A 26,669-nucleotide genomic window follows, 5' to 3' on the forward strand; every position below is an offset into this window, starting at 1 on the left:
CCTGGTGTACTGCTCCGGCGTAACTATTAGCTGGTTCTTCAACCTCTGGTATTGTTTTCCAATGCCCTTCAAAGCTGTCTCATGTGCCTACTCAGCTTGGCTGCTGTGATGCCTGGTAGACTGCCATGTTGTGGAGAGGCAGGTAATTGGCTGATAGTTTGGTATATATCAGCACCTGTAGATTGCTAATTTTCAAAAGGTGGAGATGGACCAGCTGTTTATGTGTCTGGATGGCTGCCACTCAGGAATTCAGGTGGTATAGTGGTGTCATGGAGGCAGCAACGCATACTCCCAGAGCTCACCTGACTTGTTAAATTTATTTAATCTAACTACTTCATCATATCGACTCATTTTCTTCAGGTCTAGCTACTGTTTCTTTGGACCTGTTAATTTAGTCAATATCACACCGGCTCAATACTGTGTGCACAATATTTTTATGTAATTTGACAGATTGATCTTTTAGGTGATGAAAAAGTAAGTTAACATAACCATCTACAAACAGTTCGTGGATTGCGACCAAAACCATGAAGGGCCCTGCCCTCAATTGAACTGGCTCTTTCACATGTGATTCTATTGGCTCAAATGTGCATCATATGAGACAGTAATGGGACAGGTCCAGTTATTTCCCGTGATATTTATTTCTTACTGTTTAAGTTTGATGTTGCTCAAAGGGGTTTTTAAAACAATCCCAACAACCACAATTAGTTTTAGGATCCAAAATTAAAGCAGCTACACTTAGACTTTTATCTTTTGCAGTTGTACAAAATTGGCATGTTTTGGTTCACATAGCATGCACATTGCATAGACCTTCTTTACTGATCAAAAGTAGTTTCAGAACAGCTGTTTGCAGTTAGAAGATTCAGTGTGTGACCCCACCTCAGCTGTGGTAACACAGATGGGGGCAGATTTTTGCCTATGTCATCCTGTGTGCAAAGGCTAATAAAGCATCTGCAGCTGCAAAATCCACACCATTACCCACAGGAAAACTGGCAACGCATAGGAGGTCTTTGGCAGGTTCGTATAAAGAGCAGGGCAAATTGACTTATCTGAAATCCCAATTTCTTTAGTTAGAAAATGGTTTCTTACCCGAAGCAGGGGCAAACAACTCCCACAATGCATGTGGGAAAGCTCAGAAATTAACCCCCTCCATGAAAGTGTGAAACGTTCAATCAAAGTTCTTGAATCTGGCATACAACAATAATATACTTGTGTAGACCATAATCCAGTTTGTCCTTCTTGTTGTACCAACTGGAGACAGCTGAATTATTTTTGTATTTTTGTTGTATGCAGCTGCTGCTCTCAATACCAGCGGTGTTGGACTTTTCCACTGTCCTCTTCGTTGAAAATGGAACATCTGGTTTACCGTCTGCTGCATACCGCCAACATGTGAATGCAGCATCAGAACACTTTTGGGCTCATCTGTGTTTGTATTTGTGAGGGTATAACTAACAGGGTCGGCTTTTGAGCCACAACAGTAACACTGAGCAGGGCAGAAATAGAACCAGGAGATACACTGCCCCGATTAGCAGTCAAGAGCCAAGAGCTGTGGCATTTTATTTTTTAGCCTCTATTTGAAAACATATAATGAATCACTGAATAATCTGTTGATGTTTAAAAAACATAAAAAAAAAAACTATTATACTTGGAGTGGGCAAGTTAGGCGGCAGGCAAGACCATACTGTGCTTCTGGTTATAGTTTTGATACGGCATCAAATAGACCCTTGGAAGTGACAGGGATGATTCATAGTAATAAGTTGTTACATGATAATGAAACGAGATATGACATGGTGATCATGGATTAGTGATTTTGGGAGAAAATCTATTTTGAGAACTTTGATTTCACACTTTGAGCATATCATTCTGTGGAAGACAATTTAGTTGTATCAGTAACCCCTATGATTCAATTTCTCCCAGATGTGTTACCAAGGGTTAAATGATTACTAGAAATATTATTTTGGATTATTTTCAATTCCAGCCATTTTCTTCCGCTTTATCCGGAGTCGGGTCGCGGGGGCAGCAGCTCAAGCAAAGCTGCCCAGACCTCCCGATCCTGACAGTTGTTGATGTCCACATTAATGAAACTGGTAGCTTAACTCCCATGCTGTCCACAGAACGATCAGTGAATGAGTGAGTGACAAACTGCTTAACAACTGATTTTAAAAATAAAGTCCAACTATGTACGTAATACTTTAGACATATATCATCATGGTTGCTTCTGTTTGTTTTTGGACATGTACCTGGTAACCTGCTAACTGTACAACAATAAATGCTTACACACTTGATACTTGTTTTAGGGCATGTATTTGCTTATTAATGATGAAATTATTTATATTTGTGAACACGTTAACTCAATATGCCCAGAAGGCACTTGATGAGCTGATTATCTTTTCAGATTGTGTGGTACATATTTTTGAATATTACCAGGATTAAGTGATTATGTTAAGCCATTACTCAATGTCAATTGTGCAATATTGAATGTGGAATATAAAGTACAATGTGCATTTCTTGGCTATGTGCAATGTGAGATACTTGATCCCATCATCCCTTTGGAATATGTGTCATATTATTTTATCATAAATTTTATTTGCATAAATCTGTCAGATACTACTTCAAAAATTTCAGTGTTAAGTCTCACTGTGAACTGTGCAAATGACACATAAAAAAAGTTTGTGACTTTTCTCATGAGTTAGTCATGGTTTGTGTCCATGTCCATTATGGATTTTTGACATTATGGACGTGCTCCTTGACATCTTTAAACCTCTATAGTTGATCATGGACACTGTCTCTGCTGTTACTGCAGGTTTTCACACCACATGGTGCCAGGCCCACCCGGCCCCCACGCCACAGGGATCCCCCACCCGGCCATTGTTAACCCACAGGTCAAACATGAACCTCCGCATGAAAACTGACATCATGCATATGTGAGTCCTGCAAACAATGTTCCTCAATTAAACACTCATACACACTCCTCAGAGATCAAACCTCTTCTTCCCTCTTATCAGCAGTATTCTGAGACGACATACTTCCAGGTATTTGTACACCACCACCACCACTGTAGACCATCGCTGAACAAACCCTCAGTCTTGTTCCATTTCCCTTGATGTGGGCAGATAAGCAGAATGGCCTATGCTGCACTGATAACAGGCCTATGCTTCATTTGGCCTCAAGGATCACAACATACTTAGCCAGCAACCGATACAGGTCTGAGATTAGTGCTCGGATGGAGTGAATTCACATCCCCCGTGTGCAGTTGGAAGTGCTTCTTCAGCACCCTGAAGTGGTTGTGGCTGATATTTCCATTATTCATGGGCCTTCCTCATGCCAAGACTGTATTACTATCAAAAAGGACATTAGAAAGTATGTTGATAGAGAGAGCGGAGTGTCCTTTATTGTGAGAGTTTAAGCATTTGGTTCTAAGTAATTGCCAATGTGCTGTGGACACGAAGGTTTGGTTGCCATTATGGTGAAGTAATCTCTTTGCTGTACAACTGCACATGATTAAAGAGCTGGAACAGGGTCCATAGCGTGGCGTCCCTCTTCACGCTGCCTCACAACTGACTGAGAAAACCAAACCCTCAATGCTTTATGTCGCTATAGCAGCATCACAACTTTCCTTCTTCGTTTGCCTGATCGGTTATCAGCCCACCACAGCATGGAAAGGGTACTTCCATTTGTTCATCCCGCACATATGTCCAGATTATTTGGCGTGAGCTACAATCTAAATGCTGAACAGAACTGCATGGAATTTGCCAGGATTTTCAGTTGTGCATTTGCCACCTCCTATTATTGACTTCAATTCTCCTGAATGTGCTACACAAGAGGGCACCCCAGTCTTGTTTGAAGCCTGCGTGATATCGCGGGATTTGACCACTTACAGGTACCCAGCTGCTGCCGTTGTGCCAGTATATACACAGCATACTTCACACGGATAAATGGTGCACTGTTTTGTTTTCAGCTGCAACCACGAAGCAATCGCGAAAAGTGTTGTTTTTGTTTCGGGTCCCAATGGAGAAGGGAAGTTGAAGCCGTGTCGGTAAGTGTTAGCTTACATAGCTAACCAGACTAGCTCCATTCTTCACCTGTAAAACCACCTGGACACGTTTGAGCTCCGGTCATAACTACAACGCGTTAACTTTCCAACAGCATCGTCACTTTTCTTTGCATTTTCACTGTATTTGCGTGTAATTTCCCAAAAACCCATTGAAAATGCCGTGGTTTTTCCCCCGGAAGTAGAGAAATTACGTCGTATGTGTCAATTTTACCCCTTTAGCGCCCGCCCCCCAAACGAGACTGCTGTGCCCTATAAAAGTGGTTTTAATGTCATCGCAGTGGCAGCTACATTCAGACCTTCTGTTGTGGAAGGATATCACTGGTGCTTGAGCTAATGTTGCAACCCCAGTTTTGATGGCGGGAGGAAATCCACGCACCCGACTGAAACCCACAGAGACTCAGGAAGAACACTCGAACGCCATGTGTGACGATCATTAGATTATAAGGAAACAAAGTTGAGAATATCTCAGATGGGGGATATTTACTCAGATGTTATCTTGTTTTTGGTTTGTGTAACTACGCATTTGTTTCTCTTCTTTGTCTTTAACCTTGTTTTATCATTCTCTGACAGGAAACCCCAACACGAACAGAGAAAAGAGCAGGAGTCCAAAAGACCGCACATCAAGAAACCGCTAAACGCCTTCATGCTGTACATGAAAGAGATGCGTGCAAATGTGGTTTGCCGAGTGCACGCTGAAGGAGAGCGCTGCCATCATCAGATTCTAGGACGGAGGGTTGGTCACCCCGCTTCATTGTTCTGATACACCTGTCTCAACCTGCCACTCACTTAGTGTTGAAACAATTTAACTGCCCAACAAATATGGCTACAAATATGGCTACTATTAGTATATTCTGGGCTGCTGTTCAACAACTGTAACCAAATATGGACGTATATACTATGGCCCTATACACTGACCTATCCTGACTAAATAGATCAAATCAGTTTTTAACTAGTTTTTTTTTTTTTTTTAACCTGAGCTGGTCCTAACCTCTCTAGGGACCTTAAAATTTTTTGATAAGGGCTATCCTACCTAATCTGTGAGACATAAAGAACAAACTATTTACCACAATCACTACATTTCCCAGTGCCCCCAGTACAATCCATCCCTTTAAAATAGCTTGTTTATCTGCCCACCTAAGGAAAAATAGATGTGAACCAATGACGTGTAAACAATCAGACTGGGTATAAGATTGTTGACGTGTTCTGTCTTCTTTCTTATTGTTACTGGTTATAACAATAAGACTTTGGGGTTTTTGTGATATCACTGTTAAACTGATAATTTCAAAACTGTGCTGGTACCTAAAGTGATTGTTTAAAAAAAAAACATGTAGGCTGACTATATGAAATAATGGCATTTTTTTCTAAGGCAAATCTGAATGTCAAATTGAGCAATATATTAACTCATTACAGATATAAATAAAAAATAAATACACAACATATTTACACAACTTTACATAATAAATAAAACCTAGCCCAGCTACAATAATTTTATGCTAACTAAGATCGTCATAAACATTGTGTTGAGAAACAAAGAACATATGAGAACTGAACACTTACATTTTAACATTTGAGGTATAATAAATACATTTTAATCTAATGTGGCAAAGAGAAAGAGTCAGAAGCCATTTGGAACAAATCAGATATTTGATTGACATGTAGCGATGACCATAAGCCCTTTTATGCCTTTAGTGGCTTTTATGTTTGAATGATATGTTACCATTTACCATTATATTGTTTTTAAGAATGAGTTTTTGTTATAAATTACATGAAAATAAAACAAGATTCGTAGTATATAGATTATTTGAAGGGATTCAGATGTTACAAACCCCACACCCACCCTGTGGATCTTCCCCTGAAACCGTTCATTTAAACATTCCACACACAGCACAGATGATGAGATCTTATTCGGCTTAATGACTTTCTCAAACTTAATCCAAATTGTGGCAAAATTTATCTGTGTTCACCTCAAGCTGGATGTTTGGCATCATAATCGTCACCATTAAGTTACTGACATTTACTGTGATATGACGGGAAGGCGGGGCTTCTTATTTGTGGGCCCAACCCACCATGCGGCCTGATTTTCTGTTTTTAAAAATTGCACACTGTGGATGAAACGGTTCAGTGCATTAAAGCCACTTTAAAGTGTGTTTTAAACCTTTTTGTATTTACAAACTGAACTGCTCTAAGACTGGACTTGGATTTGGTTTTACTTTTTATCCAACACAATTTGAATGTCATTGTATGTTAGATATAAAATTTGAAACCATGTAAGATGGTAACTTTACTGTTACCTGACATTTTTATACACATTTGATTTATTGTTAAAAATCTGTCAATGCATAATTACTTGAAGACCTACTCTTACTATAGTTTAGGTTTTTTTTATTCAAGTTAGATCACTAAGTTGTCAGCGTTCACCCCATATTTTAATCAGGCATGATACATATATAATGGCCTGATGTGTTTAAAATATAAATAAATAAATAAATTTCCCTTTTCTATTCACTCTTTTATGAAGTAGTTGTAATTACAGCCTATCTGAGTGACATTTAATCAAATTGGCTTTAATAAAATATGCCTGGATAATGGCATGCTTGGAAATGACAAAATTTGTTCCTTTTGAGGATTGGGGAAAGAGTGGAACCACAGTCATGTTAAAAGCCTTAACGAATAGGCCTAGCGGTTGAGGCATCCGACCACAGCAAAGCCGGTTTGTGGTCTGCGCGGAATAATTGCTCACTGACACAGTTTGAATAAAAAGCTCTGCTAAATTGGAACCAGTGTTTTGATATCAAATCAAAGTTGTTGTTTTTTTGTTTTTTTCATGCTCGCTGACTCCGGTGCATGTAATTTCTTCATCATGTTCCTCTTTATCCTTTTTCTTTCTTATGCAATTTATTCAAACCACATGTGCAGAAATCTTTTTTTTTTTTAAACACAAAACATGGCTGTGCAGAGGACATGAAGCTGCATGCCAGTAATTGACAGTCTATTTTTTTTTCCCCCCTAATCTGCTTTGTACTGAAACAGTGGCATGCTTTATCTCGGGAAGAGCAAGCTAAGTATTATGAGCTAGCCCGCAAGGAGCGGCAGCTCCACATGCAACTCTACCCAGGCTGGTCTGCTCGAGACAATTATGTAAGTACCAACAGTACAGATTGGCAGAGGTGCGCGTGCGTGTGGGTGCTGATTTATGGTGTTTGTTTGTCTGCATTGCGTGTGACGTGTTCTTTAAATGGAGGTGCAGTAATGATGCGTAATTCACACTAGTCCACTCGATGCTAATGGGATCCATTTGTAGACCTTTTGTTTCAGCCTAATGTGTAATTCATAGCTCTGCGATTCACCATTATATTACCACCCACACTAAAATGGACTACGGAATCACATACACACATACATGTTATTATTGGGACAGTGAGTGAAAATTGCCCGGTAATGGTTACGCTACTCTTTGATGTTCCATATCAGCGTGAGGCTTTGCATGTAAAAAATCAGCCGTTAGACACCAATGAGGAAGCTGGTTCATACATTCAGCAGCATCGACCTTTGCTCGCGCGGCAGCTCATATTTATTTGTTAATGTGGGAAGTTCAGGTGGATTTAAGATGCAGTCTGTCAACAGTGTGTGTCACCGGTGTGCACGAATGTGTCTGGGAAGTTGTTCAGAATGTGTCTCCAAGCATGTGGCGTGTATGAAACTGTGAGCGCGAGCACCAGCCTTTCGTAAAAGTGTGGCTCCAGCACTCACATTCACTCCACCACCAAAGTGCTTGTGGTGTTTATCTGCCTCCCCTCGGACACCGACAGCATCCCTCCCAATTCTGCCTCCGCTGCTGCGCTGCCAAAGCGCCTCGCCGAGGGGAAGACTGCTCCACGACAGTTAGCTCAGCTACCATTTATGAGCCGGCTTTGTTACTGTGAACATGTTATCAGGCAGATGTTTCTGTTTGGATTAATAATAATATAAAAAAAATACAGGAGATGTTTGGCGTTAAACATTTTAAACAAATACAATTAGAATCCCTTGGATGAAGCTGTGTGCGGCATTCCGTGGCCCAGCCCACAAATTATTTTTTCTGTGTACAAGGAGCAATTCATGCCTCGAAACACCCAAATAGGTAACACATTGGCATGGAGAGTGTGTAGCATTCATAGTTTTGCGGCGGATCCCCTCTCTCCTCACCCACTCTCCCATAGTCGCCCTTCTCCCTGTTTGCCGCAGCAGTTGAAGGCAGATTAGCTCATGAATAAGTGGATTAGCAGACTTTGCAGCAGGAAACCAAAGTGCTGCTCATATTTGACTAGGACGACTCTACGCTGCTATCTATACCTATAGTCTCCCCCCTGGGGATTTAGCATAAGCTATAATTCCTAACGCACTCCCACCAACCATCGCTAGGAAAAAAGTGGCTCTCTTCACTTATTGACCGAGACCGGCCTAATTACAGCCAACGTTTCAAACCGTGTTTCATATTCATGGTTGTCATTGAAGGTGCTTCACATGTAGTGTCGGTGATGAAATGTGACGATGGTAACAGTGGTCACAACACAGATATGGCCAAAAACATTTTTGAGACTCCCCTTCATACAACAATCAAGTATAAAATGGGGCCTTCAAATCCACATTTTTGGCCTTGTAGCATTTTTTTTTTTTTTGTTGTCGTTGTTTTGAAACAGTAATGTTGAGTGGACTACATTTATGATGCTTCACATTCAACCGTTCATACGCAAGGTCATGCAGGGTGTCAGGGTGCAGTCATTCAAGGTCCTCAGCTGAACACCAAGTGCAATTTTGGGATTATAGACCTTGCTCGAGGGCACTTAGTCATGGAAGTGAAAGTGAGTGCTCTTTCTTTCACTTTCTCCACCCACATTTTTCTGTGGTCAAGGAATCAAAACTGGGACTCTCTGGTAACAAGGCTGCTTCTATGACCTGTAGGCCATCATACCCCCCCCCCCCTCCAAGTGAATAATTATGACGTATCCCTTTTAAAACTGTAAATACCAGGTAGAACCATCAGATTACCATAGCAGCAACATGTGGCTCAAATGTTCACAGACGCCACATCAGCAACCCTCGTGCACGGTGTTGTAGCTTCCTGGTCCTCCCCCCTTGGCGTGGCAGTTTTGCGGCGGGCTGGAGTCCAGGGGATGCTCGTTGGATGCCCAGCAGGGGATGAGTGAACATGGCAGTGAGCAGCTGGATATCAGAGTGGTCTAGTGAGCGTGAGTGCTGGAGCCACACTTTATGTGTTCCTCTGTATATTTTGTAGGGAAAGAAGAAGAAGCGGAAGAGGGAGAAGATGCAGGAATCGGCCACAGGTGAGACTTGTGTTCTTTCTCTCTGTGTTGCATGTTGAAGTTGTGAGCAGTTTGGTTGTCTGGTAGAAAGCACGTTCTTGCTGTAGTTCAGCTGATGTGATGTTTACACCTATATGGAGACACTAACAGTAAATAGCGGGCACTCAGAGAGTGCATACCTCTGCCAAGGCTCAACAGTCCTGGTTATCATTCAACTAAGAGGGGCAGGTTTTCACCAAATTGCCAGTAAGAACTCGATAGGAGAACCATCATGGATCTGTAATCTTGAGATTCTCTTCTCAGCCCAAAACGTACCACTAACAAATTATACAAATTCCAATAATTTAATTTTTGAGTATAAATCTGATGTCACAAATAGACTTAGATACATTATAATAAACTTGTATCATTTATTCTCATCCCGCTGTCAGTAAACTGACTTGCTCGGCTGTTTACTATAGTTACTTCATCTGTTCTTGTTCAACTTCTATTTTTTCTTTCGTCTTGTGCATCTCATTCTCATCCCCGTCTTCACATATTACACCTACTTTGGGATTAGTCTGTCCATTCTATGCGACTACTTACTAGTTCTGGGTTCTGCACTGTTTGTTTGCTTGCTGCACTACATTATGTTTTCCTGCTGACCTTGTTTAGCTGCGCCTTAGAGCCGCCTCTTAGCACTGCAACTGTAATCCATTGCAATCTTTAATGCAATGTCACTATTTTGGTCTGTACACTGTAGGCCAAAATGGACAGTTAAGATTTGCACTGTCCAGATACCTCAAATTTTTAAAAGAGATGCAATTCTCTGCAGGTACAAGCCAGAGAATGAAAACGGCGTACATCTGAGAAAATGGTAAGAAACTTCTATCGCCTCCCTGTCTGGTCCACTTCAACATATGTCAGTCTTTTAAAACTGCTCAACACTGATTTGAGAGTATGTACTCACAGACTAATCCTAAAAGGGTCCACCCTAACCGCACCATAGTCATTGTGTCAGTGGTGTTGAGGCCTGAAGAGGGATTGTGCATTGTGTGCTGGGTTTGTTTTAACGGACTCTGCACAATAGCATTGGATTTTCTGTGTGAATGTGCATGCGTGTGAGGTGGGCCGCTTCAGTGTTTTTGTGTGATCACCAGCAGATGAAGTCAGATGTCGTGTCAGAAAATCATTGGTGCCAAGCTACATTGTCAGCTCAGACTCACAGACTTCATGCTTCATGTCAAGTGTTCACAGCACATCACTTTTTCAATGTTTTATGTTACAGCCTTATTCCAAAATGGATGAAATTCATTTTTCTTCCTTCAAATTCTACACACAATCATAATGACAATGTGAAAAAAAGTTTTATTATTATTATTTACTTATTTTTAGATTTGTGCACATTTATTAAAAAAAAAAAAAAAAAAAAAACAACTAATAAATGACATGTACATAAGTATTGACAGCCTTTGCCATGAAGCTCATAATTGATCTCAGGTGCATCCTGTTTTCACTGATCATCCTTGAGATGTTTTCTGCAGCTTAATTAGAGTCCACCTGGGTAATTCAGTTGATTGGACATGATTTTGAAAGGCACATGCCAGTCCACATATAAGGTCCCACAGTTCAACTCTGAATCTCCCTGAGTGGCCCAGCCAGAGCCCAGATCTGATCCATTGAACATCTGAAAATGGCTGTGCACCGACGCTCCTCATCCAACAAGATTGTGGTGTGAAATTCAAGAAGACTTGAGGCTGTAATTGCTGCCAAAGGTGCATCAACAAAGTATTGAGCAAAGGCTATGAATACGTATTACATGTGATTTCTTAGGTTTTTTTATTTTTAATAAATTTTGCAAAAGTAATTTTTTTTTTTTTACATGTAGTCATTATAGGGTGTTGCAAGTAGAATTTTGAGGGGAAAAAGTGAATTTACTGCATTATGGAATAAGGCTTAACATAATGGTGGAAAAAGTGAAGAGCTGTGAATACTTCCTGGATGCACTGCATTAAATGTATGTCAGATAGACTGAACTAATTTAACGCAATGTTTTGTGACTCACGCTGTTACACAGCAGTTTAGGGTTGCATGCAAATTACACACAAAATTTCAAACATGCTTGAAATTGTGATGCTGCCAAGTAATACAACACAGATGCAGCACAGATACAGTGAGCGTGTTATGTTGCATCAGGGCTCAACATAAGCACATGCACATACATGTGTTTTGACAAACACAGAATGAAATAACTGTTGATATTGAGAGATAATTTGTGAGGTTGATGGCTGCATTATCTGCTCCATGCACCAAGTCAGCCCAGAAGTAAAGTTTTATCTCATCTGTGGCAGGAAAATCAGGGTTATGTCTGCCTCTTAGCTTGGGAACGCTCCTTCAGAACCACTGTATCCTAACACATTTTATATGGCGTGAAAAGCAAAAGAACCTGGTATATATTACCTACTGTATTTTATGGATACTTTTCCCTCAAAAGTACCATACAGCTAAAACTTAGAAGTGGAGGGTTACAGTATGTTCATCTAACTATCCTCCTCTGTGCCAGACACATCTCTCAGTCCCTGAGAAGCAGCAAAATTGCCACACGCAGCAAAGTACCATCGCTATAATCCTCTCCTGCACAGTGCTCAGATTGGTGGCGGTCATATAACTGCGAATAAATCCACCTAATTGCAGAAAACCTGCTACACCTGCACCCAACACAGAGCTGTGCTCCGCAAAATGTATGAAGCCTGAGACAACCAACAGTGCAGAAAAATAAAGCCAATGTGGAAGTGCAAAAACTTGCAATTCCTTGAATAGGCACTTGAGGCTGGCTCCAAAAGTGAGTAAATTCTCCTGCAAGCCCATGTTAAAATGTCCAACTTTATAGCAGAAACAAACATGTTTACAGTCTGGTAAAACAAAAACAAAACTGTTTTGGTGTCAGTGGCTAGTATAAGAAGGATATTAGAGAGGAAAGCCACCAAGTCACCCAGACATCTCTGAAGATTTTGGTCTTTTGTGTGAGTAAATGCATGTGTGTTTGCATGTGTGCGTGAACTCCCGCCCACCTCTGCTTCTGGTTGGCTTACCATGAAATTCTACACTTCCTTAGCCAATCACCATCACGTATGTGTTGTCCCCCCCCCCCCCCACCAAAGGGGGGTGTTGTGTGGGTGTGTGAAAACAGCTTCAATAAGCTTAATTATAGTAACTTGCCATATTTTATTGTCAGTAATGATAACAAGGATGTAACGATGGAAACAGTAGTTAGTTAGATTACCCGTTATAGGCTGACGCCCATACCACCATTCACTAGTGTAGAACTGGATGTCTTGGACGGTCACCACACGTCACAACAGAGGAGGAAGTGCAAACAGTAAACGCTGGGCTGTACTTCTCACCTGCATGTCCACAAGAGCTGTGCACATTGAGCTCATTGAATCAATGTCAACATCCAGCTTTATCAATGCACTGAGAACATTTTTCAGCATCCGTGGACCTGCTCAGATACAGGAGGAATATAGTGATCAGCATGTCTGTCCGTCCGTCCGTTTTCACATTTTAACGCGATATCTCGAGAACCAGTTGACCAATTTAATTCATATTTAGCATAAGGGTGTACTTTGGTGATCCCCCAACACCAGTTGATTACAGTGCCCTTGGGATCCTTTTCAAGGTCACAGTGAGATATTATTGATATTTCAACAACCTGCTGACCAGTTTCAATCATATTTACTATATGAGTGTACTTGGGTGATCCCCAACACGTTGCATTACTGATTTGTGGGAACTGGGAGATGTCATCTCCTGACTTGTTTGTATAACTTATCCATTTTAATTATGTTAAGATATAAAGTTATCATTAATTAGATGCATTTTTATTTTGAGTGACAGCTAGTGTGCTGGGTTGAGGTCCCCACGAGCAGTGGTCACTATCTGTTTTCGACTCGACTGTTTTAGTCCTTTCTGCGGATTTTAGTACTAATATCTGAGTTAATATGGCTTACTAATGCAGTTAATAGTACTGTCAGCCACCAAAGAAGTCTGTGCACCAGTATTTCTGTTGAGTAAAATTTTAGTATAATTTAATTTGTATGTTAGCATTGTTAGCACTAAGTAGGAGGTATTGATAGCATGGATAGTGCCACAGGTATAGAGGCAATATGGCGATCATTGTTTTTGAATACCTGCACCCAAGGCACCTGTTATAAGACCCGTCACCCTGGACACACAAACTGTTAGTCATCTGAAATCAGTTGGCCAGGCCTGTTGGTAACTTTGAGGTAGGTGGATGTGTTCTGGCTTCATTCAACCCACTCAGGCCACATTGTTCTTGCCCACACTCCACCTCTTTACCCATTTTGGGCTGGCGCGACGTTAAGAAGAGTCAGGCGACATGGAGATCTTGTCATCCAGTCATCAGAAAATCTATGGGTGATGTCGCAGAGGGTTTGTTCAGAATACATAGTTATCAACAATAACAGGGTCTGTGCTGCATCTAGTCAACTTGCAGTAGCATAAACAGAAGGCAGACGCAATGTCGAGTGTATGGCCATCTTAAGTGAAGTAGGGCCTTTTTTTTGGCTCACAAACCTAATGAGATGCAACAGCTTAATACGATTTTATGCTACCTGGGGTTTCAGGGTATCTTCATAACAAAGGCAGCTCTTACTTTCTTTTTAATTAAAGATATATGACATCAGGTTTGACTGTCACCTGTCTTCTTTTGAACAAAGATGATTTTGTCCAATGGAGGTGATGCAGCGCTCCTTCCTTTTTTCACTCTTCCTTACACACACTCTGTCCCTATCCTTCACTCACTCACTCACTCCCCCTGTGGGTCTGGTAGCATCTTGTTATTCCGCTCCCTTTCGGCAGGAGAAAAAGCCAGGCAGATGTGACAAATCTGGTCTTATGTTGAAATCACCCCAACCAGACAAAGGTTTTCCACTTGATCGATTCCTGACCCAGTGGCTCTCTCTGAACCCAAAATTGGGCTGCTTTTATTTTTTTCGCCACAGCCGCTTTTCAAAGCACAGAGAGTGAGCACTAAGAAGCACTTTATCTCTGATCCAATAATTAGCAGCGCCTAGCCACAGCGGGATGGACACTCTTGCTGATTCTTAGTGACAGCCTTAAACTAATATGCATAATACAGAGGATACTGCCACAACTCCCCAAGCCTTCAATTTATGCAGATCCCAAAGAGCTGGATTGAGGTTAGCTTGGTGTAGATGCTAAAAAACATCGTTATATTAACTTGTCTATTTCGTTTGATCTGCCCTTGCGTTTACCTAATCTTTCTTTCTGTGTGTGGAAAAAAAAACTTAAAATAAATTTGCTACATTGTGTTAATTAGTTAATTCGGAAAGCATGTTGTGTTGCATGGTAATACACGTCGTAATGACTGTTCAACATACAGTGAAATACTGTAGGTACGTTTTCAGAATAACTCTTAAAGTAACACCTTTATGAATTTAGTTCAAGTTTTTATGTCTGTGAGGAGAGAAGTAGGAGCCGAGTTGTTGAATAGTGTTTTATGCCTGACGTTGGGTGTTTTTGTTATCTTTAGCGTGTCAAATGCAGCTGGCTCTCAACGCCGTGAAACAACAATCTGACAAGTTTTTACTCTGACATTCTGGAATAAGGTTTCTGTTTCCTCCTCCTCACTTCATTCCCCATTCGTTTGTTTTCATTCACTAACACCAGCTATGCAGTGTTACTCATCCTACACTGCACTTTCTGAATCCATCATGCTGCATCTTTCCTTCTTCCTGTGGTGTTGTTAGCCTTTTGTTTAACTAAGCCTGCTGATTCAGAGCCTTTTTTTAAAACACTTATCTGACTGAGACACATACATGCCCCCCAGGCTTTCTCCCTTTTCAGACACAGCACTTTTTTCATGGCAAAAACACTCTAAAAGGGGGGAAAAAAATCCCTCTGTAAATCATATTGCTTTGTTTGATGAGTTGACATACATGAATTAAGATACATACATACATACAATTAAGATTTGCATGCAGTTGCACAGCCACTCATCTATATTACCATCTTGGCTCATACTATTCCATAAATTGAGATGACCACACAGAAATTAATTCCTATATGTGCACAGATTGACCAGTAAAAGGAACAATGGTATTGAGTGGGTGGAAGTGCAAAACATCTAAAACTGATGATAGTTGTCATATTCCGATGTTGAAATCTTCTGCCCTACCAAAGCATGAACTGTTTTATGAACAGACCAGTATAAGATTTAGTCACGTGCAATAAAATACAAGAATGTCCTACACTCCCCGTATTAATTTGGAATTGGCTAGGAAGGGTACAACAGTTTACTGATGCAAAGTGGAAAACAATTTCAAAGTCGAAGATACAACTTCATCAATACAGTGATTACGGACTAGATCTAAATGTACTATGAGTCGTCAACTGTTCAATATTAATGTTGTAAATGGGTTAAGTTGCTATGCTGCTACTTCTTGCCTTTAAATTCTCATGAAATTTCCAAAGTCTTTGAACTTTATGTTCGGTTCACAGTTTATAATTGCTGTCATACCCATTTAGACATGGAACGTTAACCGATGATGTTCATGTTTTGATTAAAAACAGCTGGATTTTTTTCTGGTTTTGTTCTATGCTGTGCTTTCTGTATCTGAATGTGATGCTGCCCCCAGCAAAGCAACACCTGTGCGCTGCAGTACACTAGAAAAAATTTTGAAAAAGGTCCCTGGTTTTTCATGAATTATGTAGTTCAGTGATGCATGGAGTCTAATTTAAAATTCAGATCACATCTCTTTTGGTTGTAGTCTAAATTCAAAATACTAGTTTTGGCTTAATTTATCATAGAAGATGAATGTTACATTAAACAAAGAGTTGTATCAGATTCCACTGAATTGGAATCAAATCTTTAAAACCTATTGTCACTGAGTTGTATTTTAGCCCAGATATCTAGATGCATATTGGACAGTTTTATAAGGGAGTGATGCACCCTCTTGACTTGTAAATGACTATTATGGCTTCCTCATCGCTATGCTCCCCATGTTAGTTTATGGTGGATGCTGTCATAGTAACTAACTGGACATGTACACTCAACAAAAATGTTGCGTTTATATTTTGTTGAGTGTAAAAATAGAATTCTGCCCTACAGAACTATAAAGTGTACTAAAAACATACACATATGATTATCAGTCACTTGTAAAACTGGAAAGTATTTTTCGTTTTCTATACAGGCTTACTCCAGTCAAGCGTCACAGGGAGCTGGAGCCTATCCTAGCAGTCATAGGGCAAGAACACGTAAACTCCACACAGAAAGTGATCCCAGGACTTATTGCTGTGAGGCAACTGTGCTAACGACTAATCAGTCATGCTTTTGAAATAGTTCACCCTTACAATTGTAATATACTTGTAGAATTCAAACAAATGTGAGTATGCCCCTACGCAATGTCACTGACATGTCAAATGTTTCCAAATTACAAGGGTTATCAATAACTGCATTACATCTAGGTTGAAATATATATATTTTGTCATTCGTATTCTGGTATTGTGGAAGCTTCCCTCAAGTGTTATGTTACAGCCTTATTCCATAATGGATGACATTCATTTTTCACTGAAACCTCTACACACAATACCCCATAAGGACAATGTGAAAAAAGTTTACAATATCTATCTATAGATATAGATATTTGCAAATTAATTAAAAAACACTTAGAAATCACATGCACATAAGTATTCACAGCCTTTGCCATGAAGACCAAACTGAGCTCAGGTTCAGCCTGTTTCCACTGATCATCCTTGAGATGTTTCTACAGCTTAATTGGAGTCCACCTGGGGTAACTTCAGTTGATTGGACATGATTTGGAAAGGCGCACACCTGTCAACATATAAGGTCCCACAGTTGACAGTGCATGTCAGAGCACAAACCAAGCATGACGTCAAAGGAATAATATGTAGACCTCCGAGACAGGATTTTCCCGAGGCACAAATCTGGGGAAGGGTACAGAAACATTTCTGGCACTTTGAAGCCCAGTGAGCGCAGTGGCCTCCATCATGCACACATGCTAGAAGTTCAGATCCACCAGGACTCTTCCTAGAGCTGGACACCCATCTAAACTGAGCGATCAGGGGAGAAGGGCCTTAGTCAGGGATGTGACCAAGAAAAGAACTCAATGGTCACTCTGTCAGAGCTTAACCATTTCTCTATGCAAAGAGGAGAACCTTCCAGAATAACAACCATATCTACAACAATCCACCAATCAGGCCTGTATGGTAGAGTGGGAAGCCACTCCTCAGTAAAAGGCATATGGCAGCCCACCTGGAGTTTGCCAGAAGGCACCTGAAGGACTCTGACCATGAGAAACAAAATTCTCTGGTCTGAGACAAAGATTGAACTCTATGGCGTGAATTCCAGGTGTCGTCTTTGGAGGAAACCAGGCACCATCCCTACAGTGAAGCATGGTGGTGGCAGCATCATGCTGTGGGGATGTTTTTCAGCAGCAGGAACTGGGAGACTAGTCAGGATTGAGGGGAAGATGAATGCAGCAATGCACAGAGACATCCAGGATGAAAACCTGCTCCAGAGCGCTCTTGACCTCAGACTGGGCGACGGTTCATCATTCAGCATGACAATGACCATAAGCACACAGCCAAAAGGAGTGGCTTCACAACTCTGTGAATGTCCTTGAGTGGCCCAGCCAGAGCCCAGACCTGAATCCGACTGAACATCTCTGGAGGGATCTGAAAATGGCTGTGCACCAACACTCCCCATCCAACCTGATGGAGCTCGAGAGGTGCTGCAAAGAGGAATGAGAAAACTGCCCAAAGATAGTGTGTCGAGCTTGTGGCATCATATTCAAGAAGATTGACGCTGTAATTGCTGCTGACGGTGCAGCAACAAAGTATTGAGCAAAGACATGTGATTTCTTAGATTTTTAATACATTTGCAAAATTAACCATGAGGTTTTCCAGACATGCACGGTTGTGCTGTCGTTATACTAAAGTGACTATTTTTACACACATCACATCGTACATGTCTAGCATTTTACATCATTAAACAGTGTGCTAGAACACATTCTGGGGCAAGCGTGATGTCACTCTGTGGTTTGTGATGGTTATAGACTGTGACTATTGCATATCCTGGAAAATGACAATGGCGCAAAAGCTAATAAAAGTGGTTTTGTTGCTCCCTCACAACAGCATTAACCAAATACTGAAAGCTCCACGGAAGCATCTTAGAACTTCTTTCTTCTGCAAAAGAGGCAGCACTCAGTTAATGGTTTCATTATTTGAAGAAAGAAAGGAAAAAAGTAATGAATAAGATGAATTAAATTGGCCTTCAGGGTTACAGCTTGAGAATTAATTTAGATATCTTGTGTATCTGGTGCGGAAGGTGAGAGGGTCATTTTTGCGTGCATGTGTTTTTTTTTTTTTTTTAATGACGTCTTTGTTCAGTGTCTTGAAAAAGGGGTTGCTGAAGCCTTGTGGCTGCTCTCCGTCTCTCTTCTCCTCTCACTGTGTCCTGGTTCTGCTCCCTCTGATGTGTGCAGCCAGAAGTCAGCTGTCAAAAGGCTGATGAGTGAGGAGGGTAAGGGCCAGGAGAAAATCCCTCTTTTTAGAGCGTTCCGGGTTTACCCAATCTCACTCAACTGCCACTCATCTTTCGCAGCCTCCATCCCTCCTTTCTTTTCCTTTTTTCCTCTCCATTTCTTGCCTCTCGCCTCCTCTTTCAGACCCTCGTTTCTTTCTTTGCACATTTCTCTTGCTCTGTCACAGGCAAACACACAGCCGAGCAGTCAGCCGCGCACTCCAGCCGCAATTAAGCCAGATTCGGCGTCTGCCTCCATTTCCCTGAGTCGTTTCAATTTGGCACCGGGCCTCCAGGCTCGGCGTGGCGCAGCCCAGTGCCTCCACACCCTGCCTTATTAGTGACCTGGGATAATTGGGGAAGGAATTTGGATCACAAAAAGTGGCTCTTGGTCTTGCTGTGAGGGGCTCACAGGAGATGAGAGGATGTCTTTCAAAGTGTACTTTGCCAAAAAAAAAAAAAAAAAAAAAAAGAAATTTGGGTGGAAGGCACAGCAAAATTTTCGGCATAAATCAGCATGACGGCCCAGCTAATGTTTCTGTGGGGAGGAAATGGAATCGGAAATGATCTCCCCCCCGGCCTCCCAGTCGCTCACTCCTCTGACCTCCACAAAGACGACTCTGTGAAGAAAAACGAGCCTTCCGATGCTCAGAATGCGGACTTCCAGGGGGCGGCAGCACGTCACACTCTGTGTAATTTAAGTGCGCAGATGTGGATGGAGCTTAAACGCAGCCATCTTTCACGCTGAAAGGGTTTGATCCTGGATTTATTTGACAAATGGGAAACCAAAAAAAAAAAAAAAAAGGTGCAGATCGGATATAACCTCCTGAAAGACGTGTTTACGTGTGAGAAAAAGCAGTGTTTCCATTGTTTAAACGGGCTCTGATATTTGTTTTGATTGAGTCACAAGTCTATTGTGTTGTGGCCAGCTGGAGAAACAGCATGAGGGTCCAGATTTTTGTCATGTCTTCTCCACTTCCTCTCTCTAACACCCACCCCCGCAGCAGCTCCCGGTGCAGCCGTTCATAAGAGCCGATAAGTGATCTCATAAAATACCCCCCTTGTTGTGACATGCTTATCTCAAAATGAAAGTTCCTCAGGTACGATGGGGTGAAGTCAGGAAATGGGCAGCGCGGCTCAGAAACAGTATTTATTTTATTGTATTTCGTGCAATCTGGCTGTTGTTAAAGGAGGCAAGAGCTCCAACTTTTTCCTAATGCTCTTTCCTTCTTTCACTCAGTTTCTGCCTTTTATACCCTTCTGCTTCTCTTCTTCTCCGTCCTCATGGTGCATGTGAGTGGCGGCACAGACGCCTTTGAAGTGAAACCACACCAGAAGGAGCAGTCATTGTGCGGGCTCTTTGAATGTGCCGCAGCGCCCCTGATCTCCCCCACCCTACCTCCCCCCGCTCCCCCCCCCGGCCCGCAGCAGCTCAGACTGTGCCGTGCGGGGGCATGAGGCGCTCGGCCAGACTTCAGCTGCCCGGCCCCCCCAAGCGATGCCGGCTTAGATGTGGGCAACACCCAGCACCCTCATCCCCTCTCTCCCACTGGCGCCCCCTCCTCCCACACCCTCCTGTGTTCCTCCGGTCTCACCCACACATGCCTGAGGTTTGTGGTTTTGGTGACTTCCCCTCTGCTTTCCCCTTTTGACCACAGCCAAACCCCCCCTCCAATATTGCACACAGGCCTGTCCTCTAGTCTCTCTCTCTTCCTCGGCCCTTGTCTTATTTCTTTTTTCATGGGAAGTCCCTCTTGACTCGTTAGTTTTTGGGAACTACAACAGAGACCCCATATTCAGACGTCTGTGTTTTGGACTGGAGAGGGGGTTGGGGGGGAGTGCTGACAGAGCCAAACATTTTTTTAAAACTGTGCTTTCATTTGAAGGTGTTTTATAAAAACTGATTTCCTCCTGTGTCTTTAAAGGGGTCATATTATAAGTCTTTTCAGTCAATGCGTGTCTTAAAAACAGATATTAAAGATGCTGGAAATGATGAAGTGGCACTCGATGTCACACTAGAACCAAAATCTCAACCCCCCCCCCCCCCCCCCCCCCAAAAACACTGCAGCCTCCCCAATCCTTCCTCCTCACCCCTCTCTCCTCACATCTGACAGAAGGAACGTCATAGAGTCCTTATGCCATATGAGGGAGTCTCTGTTGATTCTTGTCCAACCACATTCTGGTTAGAGGTCTTTTCAGCTGATGAAAATAGCTTTTCAGTGGGGAAACTTGTTCCTGTCTCCCATGTTGAATTCACACAGCCATGTGGGTCTTCACTCCCAGGTGTTGTCACACTGTGATGCATATGAATTAGTTACGTATTTAAATATTTTGTTGAGTGGCAAAATCACGTAATCCACCAGTCTCCGTGGATTTGGGGCTCTGAATGACAGATGATGTCACATTCCAACTGGCAACACAGAGAGCTGCATGTTGCTGCATCGGGTCCTCTCTTCATTTGTGCAGAATTCAAAACCCCGTCGGAGCTTCGGCCGATCAGAAGCCCAGTCTGAAGCGTCGGACAGTCACAGGATATAAACGCTCAGTGGGTGTACCCCGCTGCTATTACATATGTAAAAGAAGGCAGAAATATACTTGCTCTTTAATCAAGTGTTCACATGAACCAACTGTGTTAAACGTGCTCGTAATTGTACACAGACTTGCCTATTAGCTACGTGTGTTACCAGAGGCTTTCACCAGAGGACACTAGAGCGGCACACAAATGTACTTGGACTGTGTAAAACTTTGTATGCTGTAAACCATGAATAGAATTTTTTACAGATCTCTTCCCAGCTGTTCTGACAGTCATTTGTCACAGTGCAACAGCAACAAACTTCATATACATGTGGGTAATGCGAACTTGGTTACACAACTTCTCTTAAAATCTTTCCGCCATTGTTCGTTGCTGCTGATCGTCCTTCCCCTACTGCTCGTGTACATCGCATCTTGCAGATGCATTGTTTATTTCTGAGGACATACACAACAGACGCATAATACATGAAGCAGACAGCATGCACACATGAATGTGTAGGTAAAAGCAAATATATTTACACCCTAAAACTAGCCCCATCAGGCCAAAGTTTTGTTTGTAGTAAGTGAGTTTGTACATACATTTAGAATAATTAATTTCCATTGGGGGAGGTGATGATTTGGGATTTAGCGAGGCTGACCAGGGGATCCGCTGTTTGATTCCCCATCTGGCAAGAAATTCACAAAAGTGCTTTGGGCAAGGTTCTTACCACTGAATCCTGGCATGGCCACACCCTGACACCAGTTTGTAAAGCGCTGAGTGTCAACATCAGATGAAAAGCACAAGAGAAATGCAGTCCATTTAAAATCAGATCCAAATTATAAGTAAAAGGTTGGCACAACTAATTTTGCATCGTATGACCCCTTGAGGAGCAGCACGGGGACAAAACAAAAGGCAGCCATCATGTTGAGACAGAGGTCACCGCTCCAAGCTTTAATATGAACGTGTGGAACTCTCAGCTCTAAGAATGAGCCAAAACTGCTGTGAGGCGAGTGCACGATACAACGCAGAGTTTATTACTAAATTTCAGGTTTCAGCATTTATACAATCACACGGATCAGTCTGCAGTACAAACTACTGAAACCACTTTTTGCTGCCTGACGTTGACCTGGACTGTTTTGTTCATGAGCCAGACCTTCACATATCAGTTTTTTGTGCTTGTGTCACTTCCAAATGTCTGACCCTCAACCTGCGCTGGAGACTCGTCTCGCTACTTGGCTTATTTTTAGAGTAATTTGTCGGCGCTATTTTCCTTTTGAATGGCACAAACAGAAACCCCGGCACTCTGTTGGGAGGGAGCACGATGGGTAGGTGGGAATTTAGGGGGCTAGAAGGCAGGCGGGACCCAGCTGCGGGCACTTTGATTTGGTCTGGGAGGTGAAAGCAGCGATTGAGGCATGAGACTGTGCCAGTTATCTTAACCTCCCACACTTCAAAGGCCAGGCGAGAACTTGTCTGACTCTTTCCTCCTCCCTTCATCCAGGAGAGGGAAAGGAACTGGGGGAGAGAAAAAGGCAAAGAGGGGTGAGACTAAACCTCCTCCAGCCTTCTGAAACAGAGGAGGGCTTCATTTCCTGCAAAAAAAAAAGAAAAAAGAAATCCAACTGGCATTCCTGAGCACTAATGTGGAGGGAGGAAGAGGAGGAGATGAAGGGAGACTTGGGGGAGGGGGGTCAACTTGCTCCTGAATCCCAGTGTTTGTGTCGGCTGAAGCATGTGAAGCGCTGGCTCGATGCCTCCGCCGGCCCGATGCCTCCGCCGGCCAGTGTCCACGCAACACACACCCCCGCTGTTAGCGCCAGCTCTGTAAAACTTTCACGTGCGCACACAGACGATCAGCAGCAGCAGCCCCTCAGGCCTCTTCTCCAGGCAGGAAGGCCGCCGCTTTTCATGTCTGCACTGGGGGAAGGAAAACGCTCCCCAGGAAACTAGGTGCAAGGCCGAGCATGCAGGTCGGCTTTGAGATCTTGCTCAGGGCCGGCTCTCCCTGGGTAAGGTGGACTGTGTGTCCCGTTCCCCGTTAGCCACATGTGGTGAGGCCGCGTGGAAGGTGGCATGTGCGTCTGTTGGTGTTGAAATGCAGCGAGCATCACGGCTCAGCTGACTGCTTGTCTACAGAAACAGTCTTGACTTAGCCGCAAGGGAGAAGCAACTAATACATTTCTTTTCCTTTTTTTCGTCTTCACAAAACCCATCGTTTTAGTCACAGGAGACCTCCTCCACCTCTGTCTCTCTCTCTTTGATCACACATTCTATTTGATACGCGGTCTAAAATAACTCTCTTTGGCTTGTCAATAACTGAAACAAGCGTTATGTTAGATAAAGCCTGGATGACGCGCGTGGGGGGGGGGGGGGGGAAACACTTCTACAGTTGACAAACTGTTTCCTTGTCAGGAAAAGTGTCCTGTGAAGTGACTCAAAAAACAAATGCTTTTACTTCAGGGAATTGTTGGGGTAGTTGGAGAGACTTTGGTACTTTTGACAGCTGTCCATGTAAAAAAAAAAATAAATAAATAACAGCTGGTCAATGTGTCACCTTTTCCCACAACACACCTGCAGCCTGAATATTAAATACAAGTTCCACAACTGGGCACCCGCCTCCAGAGAGCGAGAGCAGGAATGAGTCAGAAGAGGGCAGAGGAGCTGGAGGTCATAGCTACTCCCATGTTGGACGAGATCAAAGCCAGCCTGCCCACATCCTGTCATTGACCTGTAACCCTTCTGTACTACACTGTTCAGTCGGCTCAACACTGTGGCGAAGGCCACGCGTACTTCAAAAAGCTGAAAGACCAAGAGAGAAAAACTGCTGATGCCTCAACCCACGGCCCAAATAGAACACCAACAACTTTGCATCTTTCACACAGACAAAATCGTGCTCCTCTTGTCTGTTTACTCCTTACATTCCTTGACAGCATTCAGGACAGTGACACAGCACACAAGTCATCATTTTCTCAAATGTTTTTCATTCTCAGAGACTGTACTGGTGTTTGTGGTGAATCCACTCATTCACATGCACTTCTCTTTTACTAAAAAAATACATCTCTATCTGCCATCTTTTCCCATCATAATCAATTTAGTCAGCACCTGTTTTCAGGGTTCTTCTGCGTAGCATCTTACTTTAGTTTTTATCAGGTATGGGCAGGATGGCAGAGTCAAACACAAATAGGGACGACACCACAAAGGACAATGTGACTGCATCATTAAAACGCTTCAGTGAGAAGGTTACTGAGGAGACAACACTGGTGTGCTGTTTGGCCAATACATTAGAAACACAAATATAGTCTGGTAGAATCAAAGAGTGAGTACATAAACACTATGAACAGAAATGGATCATTTTAAAGAAGCTGCTATTTGTATATAATTACTTCTGCCAAGGAGACGGTGTCTTCAGTGTTGTCTATCTTGTTAGAAGAATTACACAACTACTGAACCATTTTTTGTAAAGCTTTGTGGAAGGGTGAGTATGGGCCAAGTAGAAAACTATTTTGGTAGCACTCAGAACAAAAAAGGGTGTGGTCCTTTTCGGATTGAGATTTTGGCACATATCCCCAGTTGTTCATTGGGCTCCCATTAGAACAGTTGAGTTATCCTGCCCTAAATGATGTGTATACTGTACATGTCAGACAGATCCTCTACTAATGGGTACCTCTCGGCACACTTCGTGTTGCTGGAGGTATGCGCTCTCCAAGTACCGTTCTAGTCTTTAAATTATCAGAGACCACACTTTCGCAAACATTTGGTAAACTTGCCCACAAAATGTTTCTTACATAATGTTTTCCATTCATTTCTAATTAATAAATGGAGAGTGACATCATTTACTGAACAGGCTTCCTTGATGAGGTTGAATTATAATGCTAATCAGGCCAGTATCTTCACCGTCATGTACATGTGCATGTTTTTGTGTATGTGACGTACATGTGGCCACTGTTTTGTTGAGCTTTTTTTCCCCACTGATGAGGGAAAATTGGCTCTCTTTTGTGTACAGTTGCACTTAATTGAAAACTTGTGCATGTGAATGAAGTGTGCTTTTGTCCCTGTTGTTGTTTTGCAGGAGGAAAACGGAACAATTTCTCCACATGCAAAGCGAAGGCAGCAGCTACAGGCTCTCTTCTAGAGATGGAGGCCTGTTAGATTCCATGAAGACCTTTTAAAATGTCCAAACTGAAACCTCCAGTTCTCAGAGGACCACAGTCCCCCCGTCACATGCCGCTCCCCCAACCACCAAAAACTCTTCACACCCTCCCTGAAGACGCCTGCTGTAGAGACAATGAAGACAATCGCCCTCACACCATCACACTGTCACAGAAAACTTTTTTTTTTTTTAAAAATACGATCAGCTTTACTGCACTGAGAAGTAGCAGTGATTTTTTTTTTTTTTTTTGACGTGTGCATAAACACTCCAAACACCTGTTTAAGTTATTGTAAGTTATTTTTCCACTTCCTGTGTGTAGCCGTCTCAGCTGACATTTACTCCCTCGGCATCTCTACCCTTTTTTTTTTTTCCTCACTGGACTTTTGAGACCATTTGGGCTTTTGCCCGACTGACCAAACACCTCTAAAGATGGAGCGATTTCATCGTTACCTGCGAAACGTTCTCACTGTGCCATTTGGTTCCGCTGACCAACTGGTGCAAAAATGATCATTTCAATTTCCTTTTAGACTGAATTTTATTTTGAATGCTTTTTATATCTTGAACCCTTGTTTCAGTTTTTTTGTGTATATTTTGTTTGTGTTTTTTTATATAGTGGTATATATTAAATAAGCTTTGGACACAGGAAAGCCATTTTTTCTTGTTGAAGCATCTTGCAGAAAATTTAATCTTAAGGCTTCTTTTGATAACTATTTGTAACAAATAGTGACCTCAAGTCTGGCTCAGATGTAAAATAATGCTCAGTATGTGTACTTTTTAAAACTGTCAGGATAATGTCGATTTTCTTGGTATTTTTGCAGGCAACATTAGGACAAAGGTGAGAGTGATGGCTCAGAGGCCTATATTTTATTGTTGGAAACACGACAAATGAAGCAGATATATATATTTACCCCAGCACTTGACAGTCTTTATTGCGATGGGCCACTTCCTCATGCCAAGACTGTATTACTATCAAAAAGGACATTAGAAAGTATGTTGATAGAGAGAGCGGAGTGTCCTTTATTGTGAGAGTTTAAGCATTTGGTTCTAAGTAATTGCCAATGTGCTGTGGACACGAAGGTTGGTTGCCA

General features: G+C 42.3%; 1 protein-coding gene across 1 annotated transcript in view; it reads left to right on the top strand.

Moving 5' to 3' along the window:
• Window positions 1-26,400, top strand: part of lef1 (lymphoid enhancer-binding factor 1) — a 112,174-nt gene extending 85,774 nt beyond the window's left edge. Inside the window, 8 exon segments of the mRNA XM_034188524.1 lie at window positions 2,801-2,899; window positions 2,901-2,921; window positions 4,622-4,730; window positions 4,732-4,762; window positions 4,765-4,784; window positions 7,082-7,189; window positions 9,327-9,375; window positions 25,501-26,400. Coding sequence (XP_034044415.1) covers window positions 2,801-2,899; window positions 2,901-2,921; window positions 4,622-4,730; window positions 4,732-4,762; window positions 4,765-4,784; window positions 7,082-7,189; window positions 9,327-9,375; window positions 25,501-25,580 — 517 coding nt within the window. The 3' untranslated portion in view covers window positions 25,581-26,400.
• The last annotated feature ends 269 nt before the right edge of the window (window positions 26,401-26,669 follow it).

The sequence above is a fragment of the Thalassophryne amazonica genome, chromosome 15 (genome assembly GCF_902500255.1).
Source record: "Thalassophryne amazonica chromosome 15, fThaAma1.1, whole genome shotgun sequence".
Classification (NCBI taxonomy): Eukaryota; Metazoa; Chordata; class Actinopteri; order Batrachoidiformes; family Batrachoididae; genus Thalassophryne; species Thalassophryne amazonica.